This window comes from Sceloporus undulatus, chromosome 11, assembly GCF_019175285.1.
Source record: "Sceloporus undulatus isolate JIND9_A2432 ecotype Alabama chromosome 11, SceUnd_v1.1, whole genome shotgun sequence".
Classification (NCBI taxonomy): Eukaryota; Metazoa; Chordata; class Lepidosauria; order Squamata; family Phrynosomatidae; genus Sceloporus; species Sceloporus undulatus.
Window position 1 is genome coordinate 2,711,805 of NC_056532.1, and position 27,610 is coordinate 2,739,414.

General features: G+C 44.5%; 2 protein-coding genes across 2 annotated transcripts; one reads left to right on the plus strand and one right to left on the minus strand.

Moving 5' to 3' along the window:
• Positions 1-9: 9 nt before the first annotated feature.
• LRWD1 (leucine rich repeats and WD repeat domain containing 1) lies at positions 10-20,319 on the minus strand. The gene is made up of 16 exons (XM_042442394.1): positions 20,190-20,319; positions 15,280-15,426; positions 14,003-14,237; positions 12,829-12,948; positions 11,307-11,459; positions 9,508-9,747; positions 8,426-8,770; positions 7,341-7,467; positions 5,750-5,859; positions 4,375-4,582; positions 2,901-2,973; positions 2,668-2,811; positions 2,287-2,384; positions 1,723-1,881; positions 961-1,085; positions 10-409 (listed from the first exon to the last, which is right to left on the minus strand). Exons 2-16 carry the CDS (start codon positions 15,357-15,359, stop codon positions 269-271), a joined length of 2,358 nt encoding a protein of 785 aa, XP_042298328.1. The 5' UTR covers positions 15,360-15,426; positions 20,190-20,319; the 3' UTR covers positions 10-268.
• An 11-nt stretch (positions 20,320-20,330) lies between these two features.
• Positions 20,331-27,366, plus strand: ALKBH4 (alkB homolog 4, lysine demethylase). The gene is made up of 3 exons (XM_042442395.1): positions 20,331-20,461; positions 21,944-22,141; positions 25,262-27,366. The coding sequence occupies exons 1-3, from the start codon at positions 20,378-20,380 to the stop codon at positions 25,934-25,936; spliced, it is 957 nt and encodes a 318-aa protein (XP_042298329.1). The 5' UTR covers positions 20,331-20,377; the 3' UTR covers positions 25,937-27,366.
• Positions 27,367-27,610: the final 244 nt, after the last annotated feature.

Genomic DNA, 27,610 nt, shown 5'->3' on the forward strand with positions numbered 1-27,610 from the left:
GCTTCACAATTACCTCGTATCAAGTTTTATTAAATACTGTCCTTCTATAAAACAAATACACTTAATACACCAAGAAAGCAAAGTCACAGTTAAAGAGATGTGGGCATTGGCGGCAAACACGTCATTCTGGCCAATCCCTTTGGTTGATTTTTCTTGCATTGATACACGTGAACTTAAATCCCCCTCCAACCCGGTTATTCTCAGAATGGTCACAAATACTGCACTACTGAAACGTGGATGAGAAAAAGGAGCTCCTCCGGCAGCAGGGCTAGGTTTTCTTCCATATTGCGGCAATGTTGACGTCGGTCAGCGCGACCAAGTACGTGAAGGTAGGGTCCGTGACCACGTTGTTCACCAGGACGTCCGTCAGCAGCTCACCGTTGGCCTTCAGCTCCGGCCACTTCAGAACCTAGATGGAAAAGATTGCGGGGGGAGAAACCTGTTGAAAACCTAACTAGGCTTATACATATTACAATGTTGGTTGCCTCCATGCACAATGCCAGTCATGCCACCTTCTAGAATGCTCCCATGTTTCTATGCTCTCCAGCAGATTTAGGGACCTTTAAAGCAGACCAGACAAAGCAAAACATCCTCTCTGGAACATTTAGAGTAGTCAAAGCCTGAGAGACTGAAAAGAGAATCATAAAGTTGGAAGAGACCCCAAAAAGGGCCATCCATTCCAACCCCATTCTGCCATGCAGGAACTCTCCATCAAAGCATCCCTGGCAGATAGCCATCCAGCCTCTGTTTAAAGACCTCCAAGGAGGGAGACTCCACCACTCTCCCAGTGATTTCTGAATGTTGCCATTTCCAGTCCCCCATTTGTGTCTGCTCTATTTGTTTAGGCTTGAATACAATGGTCTGTACTTGTTAGTCCATGCCGCCCATTAATCTAAGTCAGAGCCTGCTGTGAACAAGGATTTGAGACAAACATTTCAGAAAGACCAATGGCTTCTGTACCTGTGAAGGCCCTATTCTCTTGGTTGTACAGTCTTCCTTGGTGATGCTCAAAGCAGACAGATGGTTGCTGAGGTCATACATCCAGACGCCTCCTTTCTCATCGCCACAGAACACGTATTCTTCTGCTGCAGAAGTAAAGAATGGCACGACATGAAATCAAACTCGGGTTTTTAGTCGGAAGAACGTGAGATATAATTCAAAGGGGAAAGACTGCACTGGTAGGGTTGGGCTACTTTGGTAACTGTGTCCTATAGAGGTGCCCAGGGCAGATGCCAACCCTCTCAGTTTTGCTATACACTAATACACCATCTCTGTCTGATACCCACTGATTTGGAGATCTGGGGGATAGGAACCAGGCAGCTACTATCTTGCATTAGTTGCAATGACTGTTCTGATAAATTCTATAGAAGATACAATGTGCCATTGGCTGCCTACTCTGCTTAGATCAGTGATGGTGAACCTTTTCGAGGCCGAGTGCTCAAACTGCAACCCAAAACCCACTTATTTATTGCAAAGTGCCGTGTTCCTTTGGCTTTCTAGTAACAAACTATGGCAAATTCTGTACTGAGACGATGGCACATGTGCCCACAGAGAGGACTCTGAGTGCCACCTCTGGCATGCATGCCATAGGTTCGCCATCACTGGCTTAGATCATTCCAAAGCATCTGCAAGGTGCAAATGGATGACTATTGGCTCCAGTGCTGCCAGAAGACATAAATGGTCTGGAGCCTAAGGTCTGCAAGCACAGAAGTTGGCACTTACTTGGGCATGTACTGAGGGTGAGGTAAGGCAGATCTGTGGAGGACCACTCCAGTTCAGCCAGGATGACCGCTTGCACTGTCCTCTGCCCACCCTTCCCTTGCTTGAAAGAGCGGCTCCAGCTCCAGAGGTTGATGGAGCCCGTCTTCGAACTCTTGGTCACTGCAGAGGAGAAAGAAAAGAAGAGGCCTTGCTAGTCAAAACAACACATCTTCCTGTCAAAGAATCAGGTTTGCATTGTGTTAGCAGCACTATGAATTTTACTTTACAAGGATGTAGCAAAGATAACCAAGCGACATCCCAATGTTAAAGTGAAGCTGATGCCTCCAGTACTGATGACTGGTTGGTTCAACAATACCTGCTGGTCCACAACAACCCAAAACACAACTATAACAAATTCCACTGAGTTCATGTGTATCAGACTTTTATACCGTATGCTTTAAGACAGGTGTGTGTCATGTGTAGAACACACTTGAAGTAAGGTACGGACGTTTAGACACAGTTAGGACCTACTCTGTAGATAAGTCTGCTTCAGAGTTGCAAAGTGTTCGAATGCCAATTTCTTACCCACAATATCTTCATTCAAAAAAGCCAGGCCATCCACTCGATGGGAAGAGGTCTCGTTCCCCTCGTCGTTCGGGAATTGAAACTCCACTTCGAAGGGCCTGAAACGTTGGAAAGCGTCATATATGGAAAACAGAACAAATAGCCAGCAAATAACTTGTGTGGTTCCTGCAACTGTAAATATAAGGTAACCAATATTGTTCATATTATATCCGCCTGAATTTTCAGATTGTGCTTTTTTTATCTGTCTGACTGAGGCACATGAAAGGACCAGCCCAGAAGATACCAATAAATAGCTCAATAGATCTAGCAGTACAAACTGTGGCTCTTTTTGTGGGTTAATGACCTTCCCTCCCTTGGTAACGTTAGGCCTGAGCTACTCACCTGTTTTTCGTCTGCTTGTCGTCCAGTCTGATATCCCAGGCAAAGCAGCCTTGCTCACAGCCAGCCACCAAGTACCGATCCGGGCAAGAGGGCACCAGGGCAATCCGCAGAGGCGTGTTGACCGTCTCCAGCACCATCAGCTGCCTACCAAACGAAATGCACTTTTACTTCCCAACTTTCACTAACGCTTCACCCTTGGCAGATTTAAAGCTACGTTCTTCGTTTGCTATTACCTTTCCTTGAAGTTGTAGTCGCAGTCGGGAACGCCGATGTCCCACATGCAGATTTTCTTGTCATAGGATGCGGCTGTGAGTGGGTAGGAGAAAGGGTGAGAAAAAGAAGAGTGTACATTCTGCTGAGAAGGTGACACAACATATAGACAGCCTTTTAATTAAACAGTTACTCCTGCTTGTCTAGAGAGCCTCCCACCTCCTCCTCTTTCCTGCTCTCTTTTAATCTCACTGTCTCCTGCTCCATCCTTCCTTCATCCTTTGGAAAAAAAGAGTACCAGAGAACCCATTCTGTTTCCAGAAAACACCTCTCGCGTTAAGACCATGGTACCACAGCTAAGACAAGTGGAGCTGAGGGATAGGATGCGAATCTTGTGAAGGGCTGGGATATATTAGGAGGAGGAGGCGGCACACAAACCATCTTAACTAGTTCCTTAGCCTGATTTTACTTTTTAGAAATGACCTTATTAAGAGATGTAACCGCACTGAGGCTTAGGGGCAGAATACTGCATATACTCATGTATAAGTCTAGAAATTTAGGTTAAAAAATAGACCCCAAAAACCTGAGTCGACTTATCCATGGGTCAATGGAAGTATTGGTTTTTAACTCTAGATAGATAGCTAGATAGATAGTTTAATCTGCCCTGGCAGCACTGGCCCTCTTCTACTCTCTCATCCATCCAGCCTTTAGTATGTGCACAATTAGTTATGCCTGCTGCAATCTTGGAAGTTCTTTAGCATTGTTTTCCTTTACTTCGTCCTTTCCATCCTTCATTACATGCCCCTAAGTTTTACCTTCGACTTATCCATGGGTCATATCAAAATCCATCATTTTGGCCCAAAAAACTTGCCCTCGACTTATATATGAGGTTGAGTATATAAGATTACGCTACAAGCTGTGCACAAAGAAAAGATCCTCCATGCTCAAAAGGAGTGCGCCCAACAGAAAAAATGAAATTGGGAGACGTAGCTATTGAAATTGGGAGACGTAGCTATGGGAGTCTGCCCCCGCCTCCCCAAATTTTCTCATGCACCTGCAAGTAGTGCATGGCAATGTGACCTTCATAGTGGGTCACAGTACAGCAGGCCCAATCTCCAGCACCTCAGAAATCCCTCTGTTGAGAGGCTGCACGGCTTAAAGGATAGGTTTTGAGGGCCACTGCTGGTCATTGCAATGACTGTAAAAGTGAATTAGTGCGATTGTAGTGTCATAGATTGTACTTTGACCAAACAGATGCCACTCTATAAAGGCCTTTCTTTCTTTGGGGCACCAATCCCTCATCTCCCCACAACCCCCAGCACCGTACTGAAAATCCAACTTTTCAGCTAGGCTACAATCTGCTTTGTATTCCATTGCAATCAGCACAGCACCCACAACTTCACATGTACTAAATGAACCATCCAAGATGTCTACTTAGACGAACACAGCATTTTCTCCAGTCATAATTCTCTGACTGACCCAGACCGGGAGACTTACTGAACAGATGTGTCTCACTGATGGGACTGAAGCAGGCAGTAGCGATGGGTTTCTTGTGAGCCTTGATCTCTCCATAGCAGTAATCGGCAGTCACGTGAATTAGCTTCACGATGCCTCGTCTCCCGGCAGCTGCCAGAACATTGTGCCTTTTCTTTCTCCCATCGCTTGTCACCATTGTCAGGGTTGTCCATGCAACCGTGTAAAACTCCTGGGTGGGGGGGAATGCAAAAAGCATTAGGTATAACAGGAGTGGACACCTTCTTGCTCAGCTGCCAGACCCATCAACCCCAGCCAGCATATGAAGACCTGTAGTCCAACAACAACTAGAGGTCCTCAGTAGTTCCTGAAAAAGAGCAACTGCTAGGTGTAAAGCTTTGTAAAGCCCACAAATGCTTGCCTTTGGCTAAATCAGCCACACAAAATAATCATACTTTATGTACAGCTCTGTATAACGCTGTACTTTGAGAAGCTGGGCATAACTTTTACATTTCTCTCTCTCTCTCTCTCTCTCTCTCTATATATATATATATCCAGATGAAGCATAGTGGTGGTTGGTGTGAGAGTTTCTAAAGGAACTGGGCTCATGTGGCATCACACAAAGCTTTCAACACACTTTCTCAAAGACAGACTGGACTCTGATCAGCTTGCCATACATCTGCACCAGCTCTTCTAAGTCCTGCTAAACCTTCCTTGTTTCGACTTACTTTTAAAGACAAGTGCTACTCAGGCATGCAAAATTCTATTTCAAGGTTTCAGTTTATGGTTTTTGGAGAAGGATTATCTTAAAATGTTCTTTGGCGAATAAAGCTGACAGGTTGGTCTTAATGCTTTTTATATTGGCAGTGCAGCTGTATTCAGACAGAAAGCAATGTCTCCAATAAGGCATCAAGTCTTAATTAAGTTAAGCACCTAAACTCTTCCGACAGCAGTTTGCAACCAGCTGTACATTAGAATAGGAAAAACTGGTTCCAAGTAAGGTTTGGCATTAACTGTGGCTTGACATGATGTCTGAATTGACAAGTCATAATTACATCCAGAGCTTGGGAGTTATATTTTGGACTATAACTGTCTGTCACTGTTAACCAGCAAGGCCAGTGAATGCATCAGCTGGGGAAATCTGGAAGTTTTATCCCCCCAAAATAGCTTTCTAAAGCTCTGCTTGCAGCCACAGACTGCTTCTGGTTTGGTTCCAGAGATCCTCAGCTCTTGCCATTCATTTAGTGTGTCCTGAAGAGCAAGATTTTAACACACCACTTGGGATGCAGCCACTGTTGCCCATCAGGAAACATTCCTGCAGCAATGCCTCACCAACCAGAAAGCCAGTGGGTAGGTTTTCCCCTCCGTAGGTACAAGCATGGTGTTCTGGCTTCCTTACCTCCCCAGTCACTTTGTACTTTTTCAAGACAATGCCTGTCTCACAGTCCACCAAACACACCGAGTCCCCGCCACAGGTTGCTGCTGTCCTGGATGAGCTCACCACGGGGTCTGAAAGAGGAAAGCCCAAGTAACTGTAACTTTCTCGGTAGAATTCAAAGACATGGCCGTGTTAGTCTAGAAAATCAGTCTGTAAAGGGATCTTGCAGCACCTTGAACCTAACTGAAAGAAAGAGGTTGGGAGCATGAGCTTTCCTAGACTTGAGCCTACTTCCTCAGATGCATGTTTTTACTCTACTAAAGCTCTTGCTACCAACCTCTTTCAGTTAGTCTCAAAGGTGCGATAAGATCCTTTTACAAACTTTGTCAGCATAATATTACTATCTTCAATTAAACAGACTTTTGGTCCCTGGTGAGGGCAGCTATTATAAGCGTATGTTTAATTTATATCTATACCATATTTCTAAGATGCAGATGTCTATGCAACCTTTGCTTCGGACTCACTGAGTAGAATTATTCCCACTGGGAAGGAAAAATGGAGAGCTTGAGGATGCATTTACCCTCAATCTAGTGGGCCACACACTGAGTGTAAACTTTCCAGAGCAAACATCATTTATTTCCACATGACACTCCACAACTGAAGACTGGAGGTGTTCTATATAACCAGTAATACAAAGTGTGTTCATTTATATTTTAGTGTAAAACACTTCATCGTGGCAATGAGGCTGTTTAAGTGATGCTGGGCTGCAACTTCAAGCTTTCCTCAACGCTGGCTATTCTGGCTGGGGCTGATGGATATTGCAACCCAATGCAATCTATAGGAAGACATGATCTAAACTACCCAGCAAGACCTCAGTGATTTTGACACGAGGTTCTCCTGCTCTCTTAAGTACCTCTTGTTCCTATGCATGGAATGCCTTACTTGAGATTGTTTGTTGTGCCAGCTTTCTTCTTTCTTTGAAATCCATCCTCCAAATCCATGTTTCCAGATGGCCTTGGTTTGCTCCCTTAATCCTCATTCAAAGGGCAACCAAGTTTTAAAAAATATATAATTGCTTTTGCCCGCATCCACTTCTTTATTTCTCTCCCCCTCTTGTCTTGGTCCCCACTCTTTATAGCCTATTTGAACATCTGGTATGTTCTTTGAGGAGACTGAAGGTGGATTTCCATATCCGTAAAGCAAGGCCAATGTGTTCAGCGCTTCACCTTGGCACTGTATAGCACACAGGTTTTATGTCTTGAGCTGCTCTGAGACCTCAACATTTGCAGAAAGGGCATTAAACACTGTAAATGAATAACAGACCTCTTGCCACCTCAAGATGCCTTCAAGCCATGTATTCACAGAGTAAAATGGCCAAAGTCACCTTGCCACGTCAGAAAGAAGTGTAAGAGCCTTAAAAAACTGCAAGACTAGATCCAACTTTTAAATCGGGTATCCAGTCTTCCTCTCACTTCCCCTGTTATCTTTTCGATGATGAGACTAACTAAGACATCAGCGTGTCTTTGCTTAAAACTCTGTGACTGCCTGAAATGCTCATGCTAGGAATAGAATATTGCCTGGAATTTCTTTGAGGGCTTCCTAGTCCACTCACCTTTTCTCGTCCCACAATCCAGCGGTGGCTCAAAGACACAAGCCCATAGCTGGGTTTTGAAGTCGTCTCTGTTGTTGCCTTTACTGTGACACTGTAGAAAATGGACAGGCTCCAGGCTGATTGTCTCCTAGAAGAAAGCAGGCCATGTTAAACACAAAAAGGGCACATGGCCTGGGGTATATAAGGAACATAATTTGCCTTTCCTGGACAGATATGGAAGTGCCATGCTTGGGCACATGAGAGACTTGTTTTCAAATCTATCAAATTGTAGCAAAGTGCTTTGGACAACCCACTCTCTGTTTTCGCAGCCTAATCTGCTCACAGATTTTATGGATGCCTTAAAACAGCTATTGGGAATCCTGCAGTCTTATCTCCTACCAGGTCATGTCCTTCTTAGCCATATACTTTCTCACAGCTCACTTTTCCAGGTTGCTCACCTTTCTCTTTGCACACCAAGAAAGGGACTGTCTTTCCTCAGAGCAGAGAGAAAACATAGTGAGAAATAGGAAGACAGAATAACTGAGAGTACTAATTACGCTGTTGCATGCTTTGTGCCTAAGAAATAAATCATCCAATAAGCCAGCAAAAGATTGAGGTGTTAGTCGCTTCCATCCAGATCCTCATTTTGGAGCTTTCCTGCTTCCACTCCATTTATGGAGCATCATGTCCCTGGGAATTAGCATCCAGATCTCTTACAGGAATAATCTCTCAAGATATGGAGAGGGGTGGATATTGGTGCATAGTCCACTGAGACTGGACACCGCAAGCTATCTAAGGTATCAGAGCTATAGGAACATGCCCAGCATGATCAGCTGTGACTGGCGGCCAAGGCTTTCCAGGGTTGCAAGCAGGATTTTACATTGGGAACAAATATTTATCTCCCTTGAAAGCTTTAAAGCTCAAAACACATGTTAAGATCTCAATGGACCTCATTTAACAAATCAGATCATCCTCATTGTCATTTCCCTATATGCTTTTGTCATGCACTTCCACTTTGCTTTCTGGCATTTTGCAAGCCCACAAACTCCTGACATTTTAGACCTGCTGCCCCAGATAAGCCCTCTTGCGGGAAGCTACCCTGGTACCTCGCTTTCCAAGTCCTTGACAGGAGTGCTACACGCGTCTCTCCCATCCTCCTCTTCCTTCTCCATGTGCTCCTCTTTCTGGTGGCTGGACCTTTTGTGGCTCTGTGCTTTCGGAAGCCGCCCTCCGTTCCGATGGGCCCCTCCTGGATCCTGACTGGCTTGAGACTCCTTGGCCTGCGGGCGAGAGGATTTCCCCCCCTCGGGGCTGCGCTCCTCCTGCAAGCGGCTGGACTTCTTGGGAGTGGGAGAGGGCTCCTCCTTGGAACTGCTCTGAGAGCGCGACCGCTTGCTTGTAGACGTTCCTTTGGAGTGAATTCCTTTCCTTTTGCTGGGGATTACTGTGCCCTGTTCAGAAAAAAAGCACATCAGCAACTTCAAGCTGCCTCACCCATTTCTGAATGATGTAAAAAGAATGATGAAAGGATGCATGAAAAGAAAGAAAAAGCACATCACAGTCCCCTTTCTTGGTGTCTCCTCCTTTGGAGGTCTTTAAACAGAGGCTGGATGGCCATCTGTCAGGGATGCTTTCATTGAGAGTTCCTGCATGGCAGAAAGGGGTTGGACTGGATGGCCCTTGGGGTCCCTTCCAACTCTATGATTCTATGAGTAAATGATCTCTACAGGGTCAGAACCTGAGCTCCTGTGGCTCCATCTCCCACTTCTATCCTTACTCTTCATGCATCTGAAGTAGATCTGGGTGGGAAGAGAAAGAAAGGCAGATTTTGGCTGCCAAAATGTTGAGTTTCATCTCATGAGTTTGATTAGAACCCAGCTTTAATACTTCATGCTTAGGAAGAAATGAAGCTCCAGAGAACCGATTTATCTAGACTACAGTAACTCTGCCTACTCTGGTTGGCAACACCTACCTAAGATCTCAGGCAGAGAACATTCTCGCCCTTTCTTCCTGAGGATTATTTTAGCTGGAGGTGCCATGGACTGAATCACAGTCAAACCATATGGCCTTTTATTTCCCCAAGTAGCTTGGGACAGTGGTCAAGGACCACAACTTGAAAGAAGTCAACTAAGACCCACTGGGGTAAACATATTACGTGGATTAAAGTGGCCAATTAGACATTTCTGACCTTAGCAATGACTTTGTTTTCAGTCTCTGCAATATGTGTATTTTCTTCTTCTTCATTGTTGTCTTCTTCCTCCTCCTCTTCCTCCTCCTCTTCCTTTTCTTCCTCCGCCGCCTCCTCCTCTTCTTCCTCCTCCTCCTCCTCTTCCTCCTCTTCTTCCTCCATTGTTTCTTCCACTTCAGGAGTGGGCTTACTTTCCTGATTGATGAGCGAATTCAAGAATTCCTCTGCAATCATTTTCACCTGGCCGAAGAAGGTAAGCGAGAGTGTTCAATTGCAATAAAAAGATACGGTGCAGGAAAGAAACAGTGTACAATACGTTTAAAAGGGATTAGCAAATTAAAAGTATTAAGAGAGTATCTTTGCCTCTCTGAACTGTTCTTCAGATTGCCCAGCTCAAATATTCCAAGTGTAAAGGAACCTCTGTCTAATGGGAAATATTCAGATTTTCACTGATGAACAACTTAAGATTTAGCAGCCGTTAAGAAATATATGAGACCACTTCCAAGACTCTGACTCTTTACTAATTCTTCAAGTATTCCAGCTACTGGATTAGAGTAGAATTACTCAAACGTTGTTGTTTTGTTGTTGCCTGCATTCCATTTATGGTTAAAAATTACAAGATGATCCCATGCATAAGAGATCTGTTCTTTCTGAATGACACTGTCACTGCATTGCATGGCACTTCAGGAGTCTTCTCTTGCATGCTGTCTTAAAGAAACTGTTCTTAATATTTGTACTCGCTGAAAAGTTAGTCTGTACTAACCGATGTACATGCATTGGCTTTCTGTAAATCCTCTTCCTAGGCCGCTTTAAATGTTTATTTCTGACTTTGCTGAGTTACTATTAGCAGAAATATGGTGAGAATGCAATGATATTTTTTAGAACGGGTTGTTTGTGAACTGGTTTCTCTGAAGAACAGTCCCAGGAAATATCCTACCTGGAAGTATTCAAAGATGGAGAGCTTTTGTCTGTATGTGAGAATCAAGCTAGTCCTGAAGTATCCTCCCTTATATTCTCCCACTTATATTCAATGTAAGTGAACCCTTAAGGATTGTTTTTCAGTTGCAGGGATGACATTTGCCAAGCAAGAAAAGGGGGGCACAGGTTGCCCTCTGTTCTGATGTTAACTTTGAGGGCCCAGGGACACACAAAACACCGAGAGGCCAAACTGCCTTTTCTGGAAACAAAGTGCCCATCTTGCAAAGTTCCCAGAAAAAGCATCAGCAAAACTTCACCCGCAAAGCCACCAAACTAGTTTTTCTGTCATACAAGTTCTTTTATCAGCATAGCTAGGTATTCTACCATATATACTCGGCTATAAGTCGACCTCATGTAAAAGTCGAGGGCCCATTTGGGGGCAAAAATGATGGATTTTGCTATAGACCCATGGATAAGTTGAGGGTAAAAATGTAAGGGCACATAGCAAAGGATCAAAAGGATGAAGCAAACCAAAACAGTGTCAAAGAACCTACAAAATTCCAGCCATAACGTTTGTCCCTACTCTTAAGGCTGGATGGACACAGTGCCTCCAAGACAAGATTATACGCTTTCCTTCCACCAAGGGATTAATCCTCATTTAAAATAAGAGTTAAGAAACAGTACTTACATTCCCCATGGATAAGTCGACTCAAGTTTTTGGGGGGTCATTTTTCTGACCTACATTTCTAGACTTGTACATGAGTACATACAGTAATAACCTGCTGGGAGTGTCAAAGAATGCTGAACCCCGTGAATGGAGATGCGGTGTGGGACATGAGAGGCTTCACGAGACGCATATATACAAATAGGGCTGAGTTTACCCGCCATCGGGTGAAGTCGCTGAGCGAGCTGGGTCCATATGCTACGTGGGCTTGTGCAGACCTGATGAACTTTTTCCGGATGGTTTTCAACTGCTCAGGAGACAAGGTTTTCGGCAGCTGGTTCCGGAAGTTTTTCCCCCAGTGAGCAGAGACCTAAACAAAGACGGAAGGACAGCTTAACTTATTTGGGGGGGACAAGGGGCACAATACGCACAGGGTCAATCCTCTGTACTGGAATGCAATGGATAAACATGCCCATGTGCCGCAGATTTCTAGCTGCTTGCGCTCACTCTGAGATGGGCCCAAGAGGGTGCCGTTCCGAGAGATACAATAACACAGATTGCCAGGCAGGTATCTTTTTATTTGGTTCACATTTTTGGCATCCCCCCCCCTTTCGAAATATTTTATTGTATTTTAACAAGAGTATGCTGTGCTTTTTAAAAAGGAATTGTAAGAATTACTATAACAAAAAAAGTACACAAATTAGAACAGCCTTCCCAAACCTTGTCACCCCGAGATATTTTGGACTACAATGCCCATAATTTCTGGTTACAGTATTGAACATGTACTAAGTAGGGCTTATAGGTATTTAGACCAACACAGTCTGAAGCAGTGGTCAGATAGAGTTGTCCCAGTATGCTTCTTTATTGTTAGTTCGGTTTAGCTACAGAAGGCGCCTCAATGAAACCCAAGGGGCTGAGCACCAGCCTAGTCTCTCAAGCTCCACTGGTCCAGACGAAGGTCAGAGCTACAGTTCTGTTCCACACCATTTATGGATCCGTTTCTTTGTTTGTCGCATTTTTCTTATCCTGCTCTTCAGCCAAAAAAAGGCTCCCAGAACAGAGGGAAGGATGCCAACCATATTTGATTCATTCACTCCCATGCTTTAGGAAGCCCTCAGTACGCATCCATTTCTAGAGGTCTTCTCTAGGTGGTTGAGGTTGTAAGTGAATGATTCTCTGCTTCCACATCTCCTCCTACTCACTTGCCCAGTTCTTTCTTCTTACAGACAGAATTCTGTCACTGATAATTCTGTTTAATATGGTGCCTTTAAAAAAACAATGAGACACTATTGGCTCTTAGGAAAGCATTATCATCATTTCGATGGTGTAGCGGATCCAGGGCTCAGTGTTGAAGCACTGGGGCTCTCTTATCAGCAAGGACTAGGACATCATCTGCTATTACCTCTAGTTTTCTTGCTTCTTCTCAGCTTTTGCTGCAATCCTTAAAGCAGCAGAGGAGAAAAATGAATGTTCCTCCAGGAACGATATATTGCTGTCAGCTATCTCTGTCCCTACAGAATACTTTACATTTCAAAATGTTTAGGTCTTCAATGGAATTTCTTGCTCATCCAAATACCTGCTTGTGATGGAGGCAGAACTACTTGTACTGCTGGTTTGTTGACGCAAATCATTCTGCCTTCATTTTGAGGCTCTTCTTAGGATCAGGGTTACAGGAACCGTCCGGATGAGCAGCTGCATTCAACATCAACCACCCCAGCCCTGAATTTTACCCAACTTACCCTTGTAGTCAACTCTCGGCTGTTGACCACTCTGACATGGTTGGCCAACTTGGTGATGTCCTTGCCATTCAGCTGCCGAAGGTTTCGCAGGAGAAACATGACTTTGTAGTCATCGCTGGGCTGGAGAATCCAAAGGGAAAGAAAGCACCTTGAGCTCACAAGATTCAGACAGATTTGGTACACTGTGCATTTTGGGACAGTTAAACACACTTTCTAGCACGCTTCACACAGTTTGTCTTCCAAGTCATATATGTCATATCTATTATTTATTTTAGTGTAAATCCAACATATCAGACATACACAGGGTTAGCTGGCGAGGGAGATTTCTGGTTTCTTGAAAAACATTGTGTTCTGAGCAAGGCAGAACACAGGTTTTAAAGAACAGTAAATGCCTGTTGCTCTTATGTTTCTATAAAGTCAGATTAATTGAGCCAATCTAGTTTGGCTTCTCCAAAATCCGTCTACAAATAATAGCAGTCTTTCCAAGTCTGGAATCTAGCCTCCAGCTCTGCTCTGCTGTTACCTATTAACATCCACTCATGCTCAGTACCCAAATTTCGAGGTGTGTTTGTGTGCGTCTTACCTTTTGTGACATCCCCTTAGCTATGGATTGTAAACTTAGAGTGTGCTGAGTTCACTGATAAGCGGTATGGAAATATATATGCTATTGCTACTGGTTTTGGAAGACTATGAGGGGTATTATTCAGGCAAAACTGGGAGACTTAAGGTATTTTGCCTTAAATTGTTTCCTGTCAGTAATATTGTTTCATAGTTTTAATGTACTTCACTCTTATCTCCTCATGGAGAAAGAGCAAAATACAAATGATGAATTTCATTATAGCCTCCCTACCTTTCCTCTTTGATTCAAGCACTGAGTCAGAGACATCAGGAAACAGTTATTTTGGCCTATTTTGTATAAATTAGCTGGTAAACATTTAGCCTTGTGGGTTTTTTTAAATGTTCTGTACAACTTCTAATTATTAAAAGTGCTTCATAAATAATGACTCATAAACTATAAATAACAATTCATAAATAATGACTCAAATGTTGTTGTTGTTATTAATCTTCAGTTGACACAAAGATCAACCTTGTCTATGAGGAGTCTAGAAACACAGCTCCAAAGTGCGGTCGGTCGCAAGCCCCGAAAGTCCCAGCCATGGCAAAATGTACTCACTGTCAGGTACAGGTTGTTCATATAGGTCAGTTCCTCCAGCTGCGGGAACTGCTGCAAAGCGACCACATCTTCCAGGTGGTTGTTGTTGCAGTTCAGGACGCGGAGGTTTGGCAGGCTGAGGTTGTCAGGGAGCCGCTCGAGCAGATTGTCGGAGAGGTCCAGCTCTTGGAGGTGGCGGAGGTGGGAAAATAACTGCGGTTCCAGATCTTCTGTCGTTATTTGCAACCTGGACAGACTGGGAAGCAGGGGAAACGTTGCTCCAGACCACTGGGCCAAGTATCATTAAGGGGTTTTGCAACATTTTGTGCTAAGTAAGAAACCTTGGGGTGCGGCTGGGTGGACAACTGAGGGTGGCTTGGAGGCTGCATTAGCCTCCAGGAGATCTTGGAAGGGTACATCTCCCTTATCACACTCCGCAAGTCAGTAACTTCAAAAATGTGAAGTTGAAGGCTTTCATGGCTAGCATCCATAGTTTTTTGTGGGTTTTTCGGATGATATGACCATGTTCTAGAAGAGTTTCTTCCTAACATTTCACCGGCATCTTCAGGGAATGCTGGCATGGAAGAGAGATGCTCTCTTCCATGCCAGCATTCTCTGAAGATCCCAGCCACAGATGCTGGTGAAACATCAGGAATAAACTCTTCTAGAACATGGCCACATCGCCCAAAAAACCTTCAGAAATGTTCCTCCCCAAATCCCCTCTAATGTCTGTGTGGGGTATTCTTACTATGTTAGAAATAAACCCTTCTAGAACACAGCCACACAGCCCAAAAGACCCACAAAATACTATGGATGCCAGCCATGAAAGCCTTCGACTTCACATTCTCACTGTGTTTTGGGGAAGAGGTTACTTGGCCAAAGGGAGGCTTCATCTGATCCTGCAGGGCTTTTCCTAAGTTGGACAGAGAACTGTCTCAAATTAAAAGGACAGTTTCAAACAGATAATGTATTTCCCGAATTATAACCCCTACTTAAAAAGAATAGTCATATTAATGACTGCAACAAAACTGGATTGTGAAGAAACCTATATTCCATTCTCATGGGGCATTAGTATGCATTAAATGGAAATGCTTTCCCAGCTTTGCATTTCTTTGTACTCATTTTCCCCCAACCTCTTACCCTAGGACTGTGCTTTAGATTTATTCTCTCTCCACTGAGTTCACTGAAACAGTTTAGCAATACTATGATTACTTAAACTAAAAGCTACGACTCTTTTCTTATCTTTTTTCCAACAACCAGAGAAATCTTTAGGGTCCTCCATACATAGGTGCACTTACTTCAAAGTTTTGATCTTTCGCAGCCTTGTAGACTTGGGCACGGCTCTTTCCAACAGAAGTTCTGTAGTTATTTTGGACATCTTAAATCTCTTCTAATACCTTCTCTTTCCACAAACCAAAAATATCGGAGGTCTTCCTGAAACCTTCCTGGTGGGGGAAAAAAAAAGAGGTTAGCTGTAGAATCCTCTATATAAAGGCAATGGGGCTTAATCTCATGTAAACGGATCTGGGATTGCATCCGAAAATTGCCTATATGCTGTCCCAATGAAAGATTTCTTTGTAGACAACCTGCAATTTTGTAAATGCACAACAGCCATCTGGCAAAACCAATTGGTGCCCTTGTCTTTAGTTTCATCTGAAGACCCAAAGGACAGTAGCAAGTAACTGAAAAACGACCATTGTAATTGTATTTATTATAGTTATAGTTATGTTGTGTTATCATGTTCATTTGGTCTAAGGAGGGAAGGGATACTGGGATTTATTTTGTTGTGTTGTATGGATTGCCCATGGGCCTGTCTCTCCTCTAGGCGGTTGGCACTTGTCACTCCATTGGGAGAAAGAACCTGTCCTGACCACAGATAGGAGGCCATGGACATGATAAAGGTCACAGAGGAAGCTTGGATCGGTAGTGAGGGAGTGTCGTGTCTCTTTTTAAGGGCTGCCTCTGCTCCCTTTCCTCCTGAGCGCAAGATGCCCTCCATCTTGCTAGCGTACAGAGAGGAAACCACAACAGCTGAAACCAGAGCATCCACCAGGAAGGCCTGTGGCTTAAGTCAGCATTTAAACCTGAGAAGGGCTGGGTCTAGAGGCAGAGGGTTTATCCCCTTCCTATTTGACCACACATGTGAAACTGCTAGGCAAAGGCGCATCAGGGGCATGGAGCAGCGTCACTCTTGAATGCCCCTCTCAACCTCCAGCAGCTGCTCTGACTTCTCTGATTTTTGCTGCAAGTCTAGAAGAGCAAAAGCCAGATCTTAGAAGTTTTAAACAACCTTGCAGCAGAGTTAACATAGAGAGACCCCAAGGGCCATCCAGTCCAACCCTATTCTGCCATGCAGGAACTTAAATCAAAGCATCCCTGACAGATGGCCATCCAGCCTCTGTTTAAAGACCTCCAAAGGAGACTTTGAGGGAGTGTGTTCCTCTGTCGTACAGCCTTTACTGTCAGGAAGTTCCTCCTAATGTTGAGGTGGAATCGCTTTTCCTGCAGCTTGCATCCATTGTTTCGGGTCCTGTTCTCTGGAGCAGCAGAAAACAAGCTTGCTTCCTCCTCAGTATGACACCCCTTCAAGCATTTAAGGGCTATCATATCACTTCTTCTCTTTTCTGGGCTGAACATCCCTAGCTACCTAAGTCGTTCCTCATAGGGCTTGGTTTCCAGATCCTTCACCATCTGCCCTCTTCTTCAGAGAGATCCCCCTCCTCTTTCTCAGAAGCAACAGGGGAAACCAAATAGTCCACTTTGAAGAGTAAGAGGAGTAAAATGAAGAGTGCCCTTGTGCCTTAGGCTGTTTGGCAGAAGGGCCATGATCCATGTCCCTGGTAGAGAGAGAGGAAGGGCATGCAGCAGGACCTAAAATGTCCGCCAAGCTTCATCCCCTTCTTGATAAAATGGCAGCTGTGAGCAGCGTAGCATGGTTTCTGAAATGGGGAGACTTGTGCCAAACATTGGGTACAGAGGAAAGGTTAGCATCCCTGGAAGGGAACACGTAAGGCCTCTTTCTAGATAGCAAGGGAAGTGCTGAACGTGGATTCCTGCCATCAATGCTCCCCAACCTATCTTTGGTCTGAAGCCACCTTGGAGGTGAGCCAACTCTGGATGGAGTGATTTCCCATGAGTAACTGGAAGCAGGGCAAAGGAGGGCTCTGCTGAGGCGAAAGGTCCCACTTGGGCCCACCAGCAAAGATCTTACGGTCACAAACACTGTGGATCCTCCTGCACTTTGGCTTGCGTTGGCTCTCCTAGGCTTTGTCACCCTAGACCTCAGAACAGAAAAACAAAGAACTACAAAGGAAGACTGGAAAGAGAAATAGCAGAACTAGAACATATCCACAGACAGAAGCAATGGCTTCCTGGCACACTACACACATTTCTACCCCTTTGACCAAATTGTAGTAGTTATACCATGCTTGAGAAACTGTTAGGAGCATGCGCTAAGCCCAGGTGGCGAGATAAAATGGGGGGGAAAGGCAAGCCTTTGAATGAGATTGAATGGTGGAAACAAGAAAGCAAAGGGGTGCTGCAGGGAAAAACAGAAGAACAGTGTTTATTGATTTCAATGAATTAGATGTAATCATTGAAATAATTAGAATTGATTATTTCATTAATTAGAATTAAGGCTGCCTGATGGTTGTACTGGGTGCAGTTTAATATGGTCAGTTCTGGCAATGAAAGTCACTGGACTGGATCCATATGTTTTGGTATTATACTCTTGCTTTTCACCAGGAGACGGTTCCTTCATTTAAACAAGAGTTAAGATACAGTGCTTACATTGACTCGGGTTTTCGGGGTCTGTTTTTTTGACCTACATTTCTAGACATATACATGAGTATATTCAGTACGTAAGTAAAATATATCCAGCTTCCTCTGTCCCCAAAGATGGCGAGTGGCGTTCGCAAGAGCGACGGCAAACTAGAGAAGCGCCCACCTGTAAACAAAGGGGCTTCTATGAGTAAGAAGCGAGTAATGTTCCTTTTGAACAAGGGTCTGTTGCTCCAACCATAGGTTCTCCATTCAGGGCAATGAAGATCGCTGGGAACGTTTGGTCTAAACCTGGTTCTAGGCCTTGCCAACATCTTCGACTCTGACTTCCTTTGCGGTCGGTTAAGTTCCTCTTTCGTTGGACTCTGGCAGAGATGTTGACGATAGTGGCACCGAAGGACATAGAGAGTCCTAAAGGAAACACTTCTCTAGGCATTTGTAGGTCCTCCAGCATGACTCTATGTAGGGTCAACCTCTGGTAGATGTTGACCATAGAGTTGCACTGGAGGCCATGGAGGTTCCTATAGAAGTGTTCTCTCGGGTAAAAAGAATAGTGTTTATTTGTGGTTTTGCCACATTCGCCCTGAATCGCAGCAAATGTATCTGCCCCAGGTGCCAAATGTTCCTTTAGAAGAAGTAATGATGCTCAGGATGACATCTGCTTTGCTCAGTTACAGCCGGACTTCAGCCGCAACTGTGTTTCGACTGTCAGTCTGATTTAGGATGTGTGTCAAGAAGATACTGTTATACACCTGAGTAACTGTTAGTCCTTGTTGTGGGATACATTTGCCATGCAACCTGGGCATATCTATATACAAGTAACTCCTATTCGGCTTACATAAGGGCTCCTTTCTAGCAAAGGGGTTTATGTTGGCAAATGGATTCATGAGGAAGGTAAGGATTTGTATACATTGATAAAATGCGTACATTTAAAAAACGTTGCCGCAAGATGGAAGGAATGAAAGGAAGTTTGTGTATCAATAAGTTAAGGAAGTGAAAGCATAGTGAAAAGATGCCTAGATCTTGCAGGGTTGATGTTGACGGATGTATTTGTGAAGAAGGAAAGGGCTGTGTATATGTTAATAAGGTTTGTGTATTCAAAAATGTCACTTCAAGACGGAAGAAATGAAAGGAAGTCTGAGTGTTAATAAATGAGGGACTGGAAAGAGTGGTAAAGATGCATAGATCTTGCAGCGTCAGTCAGTTGTTGGTGAACGGATTTGTGAGGGAGGTAATAAAATCAGAATAAGTAACACAATATATTTAACACACACAGACACACATGTGCAATATATAAGAGGCATATATATATATGTGTGTGTGTGTTATATTAAATATATTATAAAATGTATATATGTAATATAATATAAAATATTTAATATAACATACACATGTGCAATATATGATACTTATCTTTTTGTGTATATATATATATATACAGTATGTGTGTGTGTGATATTAAATATAAAATTGATATATGTAATGCAATATATTTACTATAGCACACACACACATATATGATACATCTCTCTGTGTGTATATATATGTGTGTGTGTATATATATATATGTATGTGTTATATTAAATATATTGTAAAATTTATCTATGTAAGACTACATAGTATATTTAATATAACAGACACATCTATGTATAATATATAAGATACATCTCTCTCTGTGTGTATATACATGTGTGTGTGTGTTATGTTAAATATAAAATGTATATATGTAGTGCAATATATTTAATGTAACAGACACATATATAATATATATAAGATACATCTCTCTGTGTGTATATATATATATGTGTGTTATAGATAGATAGATCTGTCTGTGTATAGTGTGTATATACACACACACAAAGATATATATGTGTGTGTGTGTGTGTGTGTAATATAAAGATAAGAATGCGTTTAAAGTTAGCAATTGTGTTGAGGAGGCGTTGGTTGTTGTCTTTCTGTGGGCGCCCCTTCCCTCCCTCCCTGCCTCCTTCTCTCTCTTCCTGAGGGGAAGCCTCGGCCTTCCCTCCTCAAACGCAACCGAGGCTGAGGCAGAGCCTGAGGCCGACGAAGAGAGGCTCTTTCGGGAAAGGGATGAAGCGAAGGAGAGGTTTTTTAGAACAACAAAAAGGATGAGAAGATGGATGGCGTTTTTAGAAAGGGGGAAAAAGAGAGAGCCGGGCCCTTTCCCCTGAAAGACTCCGTCTCCCATGATGCCCCGCGCGGCCCCGGCTAGTGTTCCTTAAGGGGCTCTGCGCGCAAGGCGCTTCTGGGAAAGCGAGTCCGAGGGGAGGAAAAAGGGGGCGGCCGGGGCCTGGGCCGGAGCTCCCGCGGTGCGCGCGCAGACCCCCAACCGACGCCGCCGCCGACGCTTCTCCTCCTCCGCCGACCCTCCGCGTTTTCCCGCCAAATCCTGGCCTAGTCTTTTTACCTCAGCGCTCGCTCTCTCTCTCTCTCTCTCTCGATTCCTTTTCTGTTCCGTCCTTCGGTCTCTCCTCCCGCCTTCCTCTCCTCCTCCTCCTCCTTCTTCCACCGCCGAACCGGAAGCTCCGAAGGGGGCCTCCCCGTCCGTCCGTCCGTGGGAGCAAGAGCTGCCGGGGAAGGAGGGAAGGAGGGAGGATGGAGAAGGGGGACTCCGAGGGCGGCTGCGGCTGCAAAGGGATCCGCCGCTGCCTCCGCTGCGAGGCCGCCCCGCCTCCCGAGGTACCACGAGGAGGAGGAAGGGATTAGGAAGGAAGGAAGGGGCGGGAAGAAGGGAAGGAGGGAGGGAGGAGGAAGAACACACTCTGCACGCGCTCAGAGGCACTGCTCTCCACTCAGCCTCCCCCCAATAGATAGAGGGCCAGAGGCGGGAAAAAGGAGGCTGGGAAGGAGTGCCTCTGAGCATGGGCAAAGTCCCCCTCTCCCCCGTCTCACAGTATTACTATTATGGCTCATGATTCATATTCTCTCATTATTATTCTTAATTCATATTATTTCATATTATTATTATTATTATTATTATTATCTCTTATTACTATTAGTTACCTATCAATTCATATTATCTATTATTCTTCTTCATTAGTATTTCTTTATTATGATTATTCATAACTCATCTGGTATTATCTTCACGTTCTCAGAGGCACCCTTTGGACAAAGAAAGAGGGTCTGAAGGGGGAAAGGAGACTGGGAAGCCTTGCCTCTGGAGATGGGCAAAGACTCCCCCACAACACCATTGATATGATATATCCATTTATTATTATGATTATTATTATTATTATTGAGCATCAGTTGAGTCCTCTTGGCTTCTAGGGAAAGACCCATCCCTTCATCTCTTTAGTGCTGCTCTCTTCACTCTCCTCCAAGGAGCCTTTTCCTATCAGCCTTCTTCACTCTCCGCCTTTCAGAAGCAGTCATACAGATCACCTCTCCAGACTATTATAGGCTTGTCCCTCCATATTGGCTAGCATTAGGGGCACAAGACCCCCATGAATATGGGAATAACAAAAACACCATGGTTTTACCTGAGAGGACACCTCTCTAGGAATCTCTAGGTCCTCCAGGGCAACTCTGTGGTCAACGTTTGATAGACACTGACCATAGAACTGACCTGGAGATGCTATAAAGGCCTAGTAGGGTATTCTCTCTAGGGATCTCTAGGTCTTTCAGTGCGACTCTATGGTCAACGTCCAACAGATACTAACCATAGGACTGACCTAGAGAAGCTACAAAGGCCTAGTAGAGTATCCTCTCTAGGAATCTCTAGGTCTTTCAGTGCAACTTTTGGTTCAAGTGGACCACAGAGAGAACATGTTGACAATAAATCAACAAATATCAAAGCTGCAAATAGGGAGGGATGAGTGGACTGTTTTAAGGCCTTGGGCTCCAAAGGCTCTGGTAAAATGCCACATCTTAGCCGGGTGCCAAGTGTCAAACATGTCTCTGTAGAGAAAGCATCCCCTGCCCATGATGGCCTTGCAGCCTCCCTCTCATGCCGAATACTGATAATCCCACCATGTAATGTTATGAAGCTTTCTCAAAAGGCCGTTTTCATTACACCTGTTATTAAACCTAACCACAAGGATACCGGAAGAATGATGGAAGAATGCAATTGCCGGTTTCTGTGCTTGGATATCCAGGTTGCAAATGCAAACAGCTAATCTTTGTCATCCATTCTTCCCCTCCACCCTTTTCTTATTTCCCCAGAAAGCCGCAAACTTCACTTACTGCCCGAGGACTGGCTTTGCTTTGGGGGAGAAGCATTCGGCATTCGCAGGCTGGGCTTTTCCGTTTCCCGGAGTGTGTTTGCTGGAAGACTTTGTCAGCGCAGAGGAAGAAGACAAAATGGTTGCGCTCATGGACCAGGACCCTTGGAAGCCATCGCAGTCGGGCCGACGGAAGCAGGTCTGGTTTCCTAATTGAAGCCCCATCCTATTTCAAATTTGGGATGAGGGGAAACCTCCCTTTAATTGTAACCAGCATTTGCACACGCACACACAACATTTATTATTGCTATAGGCCTGTTACAGACTGCCAGAATAAAGCTGCTTTGGGTCTCTTTGGAGGTATGCTGTTTAAATGATGCGTGGGTCCTAAGAGTCTGGAGGTCGCGCCAAAGCCACACTCCATTCCTAAGCACTGGAGGGCAGCTTTGATGCAGCTTCCGGACTCTTAGGACGCATGCATCATTTAAATAGCATACCTCCAAAGGTATGCTACCTCCAAAGAGACCCAAAGCAGCTTTATTTTGGCAGTCTGGAACAGGCCATAGTTTATATAGCACTGTCAGTTTACACAGTCATGCCTTGCCCCATCCATCTTGCATTTTTGAATAATCAGAAGGTAAGTTTATTATCAGCCCGCTTTTCAGCCATGACACACTGACTCTCCCAGTGGCGTTCTCTCAGTGATGTAGCATTGGATTATGGCTGAAGAGATGTGGGTTTTCACCCCTGCAGAGTTGTGCAGAGTACTGTGAACCCTTTCTCTGTCTGTCTGACTTTGCTGTCGGCATACTGTTGACTTCTTCCCAGCCTAGAAAGTACATTGTTCACAGTGCGACCTACAAAATAAAATGGTGGTTGAGAGTCTCCTCCTCCTTCCATGTGAAAGCATTACTGTATATACTCATATATAAGTCTAGAAGCTTAGGTCAGAAAATTGACCCAAAACTGAGTCGACCTATCCACAGGTCAAAGTAAATACTATACCTTAACTCTTATTAAAAAGAAGGAAACATCCCTTGGTGAAAGGGAAGAGTATAATGTGTCTTGGAGGCACCCTCTACTCTCATCCATCAGCCTGAAGGGTGAGCACAAAGAGCTATGTCTGCTGGAATTTTGTATGCTTATGACATTGCTTTGCTTCACTCTTTAAATCCTTTGCTATATGCCACTAAGTTTTACCCTCGACATATAGCAAACCCCATAATTTTGGCCCCAAAACTTGCCCTCAAGTTATACATGAGGTCAACTTACAGTTGAGTATTCAGTGTGAAAGTAGCAATTTTTGTTACAATCCCTCCCCTGCAAAACCAGGCAATTACATGCCTCTTTTTCCTCCATCCCTTTTAAATACTATGTCTTCTGCAATGCTTAGGGCGGTGTCCCTCCTTTCTGGCTCATTTTATCCCTGCTTTCCCCAGAGCATCTTATCTGCTGGAGCAACTACAGATGACAGTTTTTGCCTCTCTACTTCTTCCACACTTGACCATTGTAGTTCTGTAACAGAGCCGAATAAGCTCCTTACTGAAACTTCCTTCAGTTCACACTCTGCTCATCCTAAACCAGTTCCTCTCCCTCCTCTTAACTTGCTTCACAGGATTGTTGTAAGGATTTGTATCTGAGAAGAAAGGCGGGATAAAAGAAAAGGTAGGAACGAGAGAAGCCTGCGGGATCCATTTAACCCAGGTTCTCTGTTTCTGACTGTGGTTAGCTAGCTATCATTGGGAAGCTTACATAAAGTCATCCAGTGACAGCTCTCCCCCAGCCTTTGCAACTGGCATTTAGGGGTAGCTTGAACATGGCTGTTCCATTCCTAATTGTGATAGGTAACAATAAACGATAGGCATTTCCTTTGCGAACTGACTTTCTTTCATTACTGTATTTAAAAACCCATCTGTGCTACTAGCTGGCACCACGTATTTGTAATTTGAACACAAGATCTTCCCTTCTGAAGCAGATGTGGGCAACAAGAAGGGGTTAAGAGGGTGTGTTACAGGTTCTTGAAGGGTATACCACCAGTTTTCCCAGCAGACAAGGCCCCATCCTCCTGATAGTGGGAAAAGACTATTCAAGACGCTGGGACCTTATCTGCTGGAAATGAACGTATCACGGGTAAGTACCAACGTTCCTTTAACTACGTAAACATAGGCCTGTTACAGACTGCCAAAATAAAGCTGCTTGGGGTCTCTTTGGAGGTATGCTGTTTAAATGATGCATGCACCCTAAGAATCCAGAAGCTGCACCAAAGCTGCCCTCCAGTGCTTAGGAATGGAGTCTGGCTTTGGCGCGACCTCCGGACTCTTAGGACCCATGCGTCATTTAAACAGCATGCCTCCAAAGAGACCCAAAGCAGCTTTATTTTAGCAGTCTGTAACAGGCCAAAGTTATGCACGGTCTAAGAGATCGCTCTCTCACACACGCATCAGGAACCCCTCTTGAGGGAAGCCATTCTCTCAAGTTTAAGGTGGGTTTCAGGGGGGTGTTCACTGTGGCAATAGTGCCACGATTGTGAATGCATATGATACACAAATACAGAGGAATTACTGATTCATAACTCTCTGTTATAACTCTGTAACTTCAATTCGGGACGCCAGCCAACTTCTTTCAGCGCAGACCCAGGATGATTCAAAAGGAGTGGTGCAAAACTGAATAAGAACAGCTTGGCTATTACACTATTCTTGTTTCTCAGTCACTTGGTATTTTTCAGAATAGCAATGGCAATATGATCACAGACGGAGAGGATACACACAGTTCTGCTTGCAGTTATTGTCATGGTTCCACATTACATTACATTTCAAAACATTCAGAGCACTTCACGTCATGCGTGCCGTTAAGTTGGAAACTTGTACAGTCAGTTGAAAAGGCATTCTGAATGGAGCCACCATCTTTGTAAAAAACAATCACATTGATCAATTAGTTTTTACCGCTTTAATGGATGGCATCTTCTTTCATGACAGCTCTTGCACAGGAGGAAAAGTCTCTGTTCAGATGTCGCCTGCTGTGACACATGCGCAAGGCTCCAACTCTTTTAAGTGCTTTTGTCTCCATGATCATTGTGCGCAGCTTTAGTTGAAGGTAAAATGGAAAAGAACGGGATTAATTGGCTGAGGCGTCTTGTATAAGGAGGCAGCGCTGCTTAATAGATATTGATACAAAACCTGGTAGGGTCAGTACTACTGTTCCTCTCTTTGTTTGTCAGCTGAGAAAACAACAGTCTGTCTAACGTCAGGCTTCATACTCATTTTATCATTACTCCGCCATCCAAGTGAAAAGTCCCTTTCCTCCTTCCCTCTTTCAATAGGACTACGGCCCGAAAGTGAATTTCAAGAAGCGCAAGTTAAAAGCCGACGGTTTTGCTGGGTTGCCCAGCTTCAGCCGGGAGATCGTCAAACGGATGGGCGATTTCTCCGTCCTCGAGGGCTTCTCTCCTGTGGAGCAGTGCAACTTGGATTATGGGCCCGAGAGGGGATCTGCTATCGACCCACATTGGGACGACTGGTGGCTCTGGGGTGAGCGCCTGGTCAGCTTAAACTTGCTTTCGGCGACCGTGCTTTCCATGTCTTGCGACTTAGACGACCCCCTCCAGTTATTTCCTGACCATCTCCGACAGAGTGAGCAAACACCCAGCTCTGGATCCCTTGACACCTTTCAGGTTCCTCGGCACCAAACACCTTCTCCGGCTGAAGAATTTGGCAGCACCACAAAGCGGGAAGCCGACGGGCCTTTATCCACACGGTCAGTTCCTTCCAGAGAGGTCATAGTTGCTATCCACCTGCCTCGAAGATCACTGGTGGTTTTGCATGGGCCTGCTCGCCACAGGTGGAAACACGCCATTTACCGCAACCACATCACAAGCCGGCGCATCTGCATCACATTCAGGGAATTGTCTGCAGAGTTTAGCCTTGGAGGAAAGCAGGAGGAACTGGGTAAAAAACTCCTGGGGGTGGCTCTGACATTCCAGGGAAGACCTGTATAAGCTTTTTGGGGGGGATCTGTGGCTTCTTTTGCTGCTTACAGGGAGAAAGAAACGCAAAAAGGGTTTTACAAAACAGAAAGAAGACTTCCAGCCACATCTAATTTCCCAGTAGATGAGGGGCCTCCATCCTGTAGTTTGGGTTTTGCTCCTCCCTGTCATGTAAGGAATACTTAGTAAGGTGATGAGGAACTTGTAACACTTCAGATGTTGTCGTATTACAACTCACATCAGCTCAAGGCCCCATAGCCAGTGATAAGGAATGGTGGGAGTTGCAACCTCCCTCCCAATCTGGAGGGTCTTAGTTTTCCCCATCCGTGTTTTAATATATAGCCATGGAAGCCCAAGGCTCACAATTTGAAAGCTTCTGCAAGATGTTTACCACGTTTGAGTGTCTCATGAGGCACCCAAGAGAGATAAAAAACCTCCACATATAACAGCAGTCAGTGAAAACCAGTAAGAAAATTGGGTAGACTATTGCTTAACCTGCTTTTCTTTACCTCTGGAGCCATTTTTTAAACATTGAAAATGGAAAACTCAAGGCAGAGATCTGGAGCAGCCCTTGAAGGCACTGTATTCTCTCTCCACAGTGATACCTTTGACAGGGTTATGGCAGGAAACGTCGAAACCATAGTACAGTTAACAACAACAACATGCTTGTATGCAAAATACCTGTGCCATAAGGAGGAACAACCCTTTTATTCTGGGCCTGACAGGCATTGTTTATCTCTGAAGGTGGGTTGTTTTAACTGCCGGAGACAAGTGGCTGTGAAGGCGGGTTCCAAGTGTGTTATGTACTGATAGAAGATTGGGGAAGTGTGATCAGTGGGTTGTTGAAAGTGGCGGTTAGGCCAGATCGATGGTGGGGCACTGGGCATTTTGAGTCTGCCTGAGGGGATGAGAAGGCAAGACCCAGAGCCCTTCAGGGCAGAAGATCCAGGAGAAGGCTTAAGACGGGATGGAGCAGCAGAGAAAGCTAAGGCTAAGCTGAGAAAAGGCTGTGGAAGAAAAGGGAAGGCAGTGTTCGGACATTAAGGGTTTGAGACATTGGCAATGGCTTTAAGACGCTGGTGATGGTTTCCTTCGCTGTACCCGAAGGAAGCCTTTGGGGATGAACTCAAGAAGCTGTGAGGATTCAGGACACGATAAACCCATGACTGTGATTTCATAAAACTGCAGAGTCGGAAGAGACCCCAAGGGCCATCCAGTCCAACCCCAGCCATGTGGGAACACCGAATCGTAGCACATTGATTTGACTAAAATGGATAAATTGATTATAATGATCAATCGGGGAATGGAGCTAGAGCTTCTTAACTGGTGAAGCTGGTTAAAACAATGTTGATATCAATACTTTAAGAGATAACGGTGAATACGCTAAAAGATTTATCTTAAATTGCTTAAGAATAAAGAAATATAGATTTAATTTACCTCGTGTGGGCCTCTGATCTGTGTATCCCTTGCCTCTGCTATGCAACCAAAGGTATTATTCAAAGATATAGATATAGTCTGTAGAATCAGTATATAGAGAGATCTTGTAGTGCCTTTGAGGCTAACTGAAAGAAATCTATTGGCAGCATGAGCTTTCGTAGACTTCAGTCTGCTTCCTCAGGTATGGACAGGGTTAAGTACCTTGTTCACCTAGCTGTAATAAAAGTGTACCTTAAGTATTGTTATAGG